Source organism: Colobus angolensis, unplaced genomic scaffold, assembly GCF_000951035.1.
Source record: "Colobus angolensis palliatus isolate OR3802 unplaced genomic scaffold, Cang.pa_1.0 Scaffold37, whole genome shotgun sequence".
Taxonomy (NCBI): domain Eukaryota; kingdom Metazoa; phylum Chordata; class Mammalia; order Primates; family Cercopithecidae; genus Colobus; species Colobus angolensis.
Genome location: NW_012117043.1, coordinates 3,925,559 through 3,931,269, shown reverse-complemented (window position 1 = coordinate 3,931,269; position 5,711 = coordinate 3,925,559). Strand labels below are relative to the sequence as shown.

At 40.7% G+C, this 5,711-nt stretch overlaps 1 protein-coding gene across 2 annotated transcripts in view; it reads right to left on the bottom strand.

Annotated features, from left to right (window-relative positions):
* Positions 1-5,331: 5,331 nt before the first annotated feature.
* TUBD1 (tubulin, delta 1) overlaps positions 5,332-5,711 on the bottom strand; it is a 47,767-nt gene continuing 47,387 nt past the window's right edge. For both annotated transcript variants that reach the window (XM_011953664.1, XM_011953665.1), the window contains one exon: positions 5,332-5,526. In XM_011953664.1, coding sequence (XP_011809054.1) covers positions 5,424-5,526 — 103 coding nt within the window. In that variant the 3' untranslated portion in view covers positions 5,332-5,423. The remainder of the gene's footprint in view (positions 5,527-5,711) is intronic.

The window sequence follows — 5,711 nt, the reverse complement described above, 5'->3', positions numbered from 1 at the left end:
AAAAAGAAAAAAAAAGAAAAAAAAGGAAAGAAAAAGTAAGGTCAGGTGCGGTGGCTCATGTCTGTAATCCCAGCACTTTGGGAGGCTGAGGCGGGTGGATTGCTTGAGCTCAGGAGTTTGAGACCAGCCTGGTAAAAATGAAGAAAACCCTGTCTGTGCAAAAAATACAAACATTAGCAGGGCGTTGTGGCACACAGCTGTGGTCCCAGCTACTCGGGAGACAGAGCTGGGAGGATGGCTGGAGCCAGAGGAGGTCAAGGCTGCAGTAAGCCATGATTGCGCCACTGCACTCCAGCCTGGGCGACAAAGTGAGACTCTGTCTCAAAAATAATAATAATGAAGGCCAGGCACGGTGGTTCATGGCTATAATCTCAGTACTTTGGGAGGCCTTGTCTCTACTAAACATCATCTCTACTAAAAAAAAAAAAAAACAAAAATTAGCTGGGTGTTTTGGCATGGGCCTGTAATCCCAGTTACTCAGGAGGCTGAGGCAGGAGGATCGCTTGAACCTGGGAGGCAGAGGTTGCAATGACCCGAAATCACACCACTGCACTCTCCAGCCTGGGTGACAGAGCAAGACTGTCTCAAAAAAAAAAAAAAAATGTTAATGGGCTGAAAGAGTTACATTATTGTGTAAAAACTTTGGAATGTCTGGGTTAAGATAAGGGGTTGTGGAGACCAAGGTTTTATGCAGATGAAGCCTCCAGGTAGCAGGCTTTGGAAGGAGAGAACAATGAGTGTAAATGTTTGTTACCAGACTTAAGAGTCTGTTCTATCAGGAAATCCAAAAGGGAACGGGGTATAAGTCTGTCTGACCCCACCCCCTTTCTGTCATGGCCTTTCAGGTTAGCTTTGGAATGCCCTTGCTGACACGAGGGATCCATTCAAATGTTCGAAGGCTTAGAATTTTATTTTTGGTTTATATTAGGTAAAGTTTATAATTTAAAACCCATCAAGTTTCTTTTTTAGCGGTTCTTTGAGGGCATCATCAATTCCCCTGATCTTTCTTTTCATCTCTTCCTGTTTCACTGGCTCCCTAGAGTCTAAATGGTTGGGACTTTGTATCTTTTCCCCTTTTCCACAGCTGGAACACCATACACTGACCTGACATTGTGTTTCCCAGAAACTTGAAATATTTACGTTGTTTATCTTAACTCCTTGTGCAAGCATTCCTGCTTGCGGAAATGGTTTCCATCTATTAATAAGATTGACATTGCATCATCCGAGACATTTTAGGGTGTAGGAGTAGGAAGTTATTTAGTTAAAAATATAAAGCCGGTTTTTTGCTTTTTTTTTTTGAGATAGAGTCTTGCTCTGTCGCCCAGGCTGGAATGTAGTGGCACGATCTCAGCTCATTGCAACCTCCGCCTCCCGGCTTCAAGCAATTCTCCTTTCTCAGCCTCCCGAGTAGCTGGAATTACAGATGTGCATCACCACACCCAGCTAATTTTTTGTATTTTTAGTAGAGCTGGGGTTTCACCATGTTGGCCAGGCTGGTCTCGAACTCCCGATCTCAGGTGATCCACCCGCCTCAACCTCCCAAAGTGCTGGGATTACAGGCATGAGTCACCGTGCCTGGCTAAAGCCAGTTTTTTTTAGCTGACATTCCTCAAACCCATAGGAAGCAATATGATTGATATAGTTGAGGAAATGTCTCTTCACATAAATGACTGTTGGTTGGCCAGGCACAGTGGCTCACACCTGTAATCCCAGGAGGGAGGGCCATTGGGAGGCCAAGGTAGGAGGATTACTTGAGCCTCAAAGTTTGAGACCTGCCTGGGCAACATAGTGAGACCTCATCTCTACTAAAAATAAAAAATTTAGCCAAGTTTAGTAGTGTATCACCGTAGCCCCAGCTACTCAGGAGGCTGAGGCAGGAGGATCACTTGAGCTTCAGAGGTTGAGGCTGCAGTGAGCCATTATCGCACCACTGCACTCCAGCTTGGGTAAGAGAGTGAGACCCTATCTCAAAAAAATAAATAAAATAAAATAAAATAAAAGATTATTGGCCCAAAATGAGAAGCTAGTGGTTAAAGCCATATTTGGTGGGTAGGTGGCAGAACAAGAAAGGGGTATCTGCCAAACTTAGGGCTCAGTAGAGAAGATAGTGGTTTAGGGACATGTGCAGTATGTTTTAAAAGAAAATTTGGGACAGGAATTCAAGTGTGATACACATGGTGGTCAGGAGAAGAATCACTGGTATGTACACTGCAAAGCAGAGTTTATAGAGCCTACGGAGCCAGTGAAGAGACATTTCAACACTTAAGTCTAGCCCAGACCAGAGCTCTGAGTTCATTGCTCTTTCTTGGACCACATCCTTTCGTGGAAAAAATGTGAATATGCACACAGGCAAGATAACAAGCAATAATTAGGAAGCTAGAATTGTGGCACTGAACATCCCAAGAAGCTTCTTCATTCAGACAAGGTAGCACTGATCCCTGTATCCCTAACCTCTCCCTCAGTGCCTGGCACTGAATAGATACTGGTGGAATGGATGAATTGACTGATAATAGTGAATTGTTGACATACTTAGTGAGTTCTAAGTGACGGGTAAAATATAGGAGAAAGATGTTGAAAGATGTTGTAGATTGAATAGTAACGGCCGATGGGGGAGGGGAGTTTTCGGGGAGATCCCAGGGCTGGAAGTGGCAAACGCATGGGAAAAAACAGGTTCTACAGCTTAAGCTCTTGAGAAAAGCAGAGATTGGGGAAGACAACAGAGAAAGAGCTTGACAGTAAGAAACAGTTTGCATTCACACTGTGCTCACTGTCCATAGGGGTGCATTCTGGCTCTGCAGGATAATGTCTGACAACATAATATGCCAGTTACCTCACAATCTAAGAAATTATACTTTCAAAGTTTTCTGGATCTGTGTGCCCAGGAGCTAAGACAGCCAATGTTGTCCTGGCTGACTGGCCATTATCTCCACACAAATCAAAGTACATTTCCAATGCCACCCCATTTGGAAGCTTTGACATCAGCATCTTGGTGTTAATTTTTAACTTAAAATCACAACTTGAAGAGCAAAAATTTTGTTATTCCAAGTAGACAAGAAAAAAATTATTTTCCATGTAAATGTTTTAACCCAAGCTTTAAAATATTTAGGTATTGGCCAGGTATGGTGGCTCATGCCTGTAATCTCGGCACTTTGGGAGGCCGAGGCAGGTGGATGGCCTGAGCCCAGGAGTTTGAAACCAGCCTGGGCAACATGAGGAAACCTCATCTGTACCAAAAATACAAAAATTAGCTGGGCATGGTGGTGCACACCGATAGTCCCAGTTATTAGTGAGGCTAAGGTGGGAGGATTGCTTGAGCCTGGGAGGTTGGGGCTGCAGTGAGCTGAGAACATGCTACTGCACTCCAGCCTGGGTGACAGAGTGAGACTCCATCAGAAAAAAAAAAAAAAAAAAAAAAATATATATAAATATATATACACACACACACACATACACAGACACACACACACACATATATATATATAATAGGTAACCTTACATATCAAATAATGCAGTTGTGGATCATAAAAAAGGGTCAAATAGCGTAAGTAAATCTAAGTAAATGGACCCAGAGCTCTGTCTAGTCGGGATTTGCTTCTAATATTCACCTGCTAATGATTCCATGAGTTGCCAAATTAGAAATATACTTGCCCCTATTGGTACCTCATGAATTTTCTCAAATATCAAATGATTTCAACTTATGACTTTCTTTCAAGTTAACTTCTAGCAAGGTTCCTCAGAATCGCATTGACCCCTGGTGAGACACTCAGTTACAGATCTTCATGAATGCTGGTTTAGTCTGGGAAATTGTTTCAGTCTGTGGATCTCTTCAATGCTTAAACAATTACTTTAACTTGTTTTGTAAAAATTATGATCTAATTATTTTTCAAGTATACTTGGGTTAACGAAATGCAGCAGTGGGGTGTGCCTTTTAGCAGCAGAACAGACCACTTTTTACATTCCTTAGAAATAAGATATGGTTCAGTATTTTAAATCATAGCAACAGTTGATAAGAAAAACAGCAAAAAGGTAATCATTTCCATATGGAAAGAAAAGGAAGAACCAGTGAAGCTGTGAACTGTCATTTTTCCATATAAAAGTCACTACTGGTAGATTTGGCAGAAAGGGCAAATGTTCCTATTTGTTTCTCATTTTACATTCGTTAATATATTGCATGTGATGTGTTTTATGGAAATACAACATTCCCTTCAAACTCAGTTGTCAATTTCCAAGCATGTTTTGTCTTGGGTGAAACCTGTATCTTGTGTGTCAATTTCATCAAGTAATTATATTTCCTTGGTGATAATTTTCTTAACTCAGTGAAAAATTCAGGTGAAAATTCTTATCCCTTTTACTGAAAAGCATATAACCATCATCCATACCAGCTGAATACCTGTAAGTAATTTTTTTTTTTTTTGAGACAGCCTTACTCTGTCACCCGGGCTGGAGTGCAGAGGCACGATATCAGCTCACTGCAGCCTCGACCTCCCAGGGCTCAAGCGATCCTCCCACCCAAACTTCCAGAGTAGCTCGGACCACAAGTGTTTGCCACCACACCCAGCTAATTAAAAATTTTGTTTTGTAGAGATGGGGGTCTTACTGTATTGCTCAGGCTGGTCTCAAACTCTTGGCCTCAAGTGATCCTCCCACCTTGCCCTCCCAAAGTGTTGGGATTACAGTTGTGAGCTACCATGCCCATCCCATTATAAGTAATTTTAAAGCAATAATTGAATAAAATAAATTTCCGCTCTGGCATTCCAAGATCCAAAACAAAAGCTGACCCAATTTTCTCATGCCCAAAAAGTTTAAGCACACAAAGTACACATTTACCTATTTACTTTTGTAGTTAGGCATAAGCATTTATTACCAAAATCCTCATATTTATTTTTAAATAGCTGCTTTGAGTGGAAACTCTTACCCTGTTACAGAATATTCAAAATACATGTTCACACTGTAGCTTGACAACATCTCCCTCCTGTGGTTCAAAGCATTCATTTCAAACATGAATATATTAAGTACAGAATTACAATTCCTTAGCTTGAAATTATGCTGTGAAAGTTTGGTTCATGCTTTGTGAGTTGTTTTTGGAGTAAAGAAGGAAGATTTCAGAACGTGTAGAGAATATCCTCTTTTCTTGGCTAGTTCCAGAGTCCCAACATCTCAGCAAAGTGTTTCCCCAAAGTTCTTTATAAAAGCACCATTTTTTTCTTACAAATGAAATACCAAATGGATGTTTTCATTAAAAAACATGAGATTCTCCATTTAAAAAGTTTTCTTCCTTTTCTGTGGGCATAGTATGCAGAACAGACTCAGCATTCTACGTGGTTACTTTAACAGAATGGAACTCTGAAAACTTTACAGAGAAAATCGTATTGAAAATATTTTAGTCCAAGAATGCCCTAAGGTACTTTTCCCATTGTTCAAGATCAGAGGTTACAGTAACTGGCAACAACCTGCTCTAATGACGTGAAACTGTCTAAAAAGTCCTCCTCTTCAATTCCAAATTTTGTGTACTGATGAATGTAGGCTCTGGTGGAAAAAAACAAAACAAAAAATGTCAGGCAAATGAGTAACTCTTCAACAATAAACAGACCTTTTCTAGCTCATGAACATTTGAAGATCACATAAGCTTTCAGAAGTCTTACATTTGCTTTGTTTACTCCAAAGATTAGTGAACTTTTGAATGTAGGCTCTGGTGGAAAAAAACAAAACAA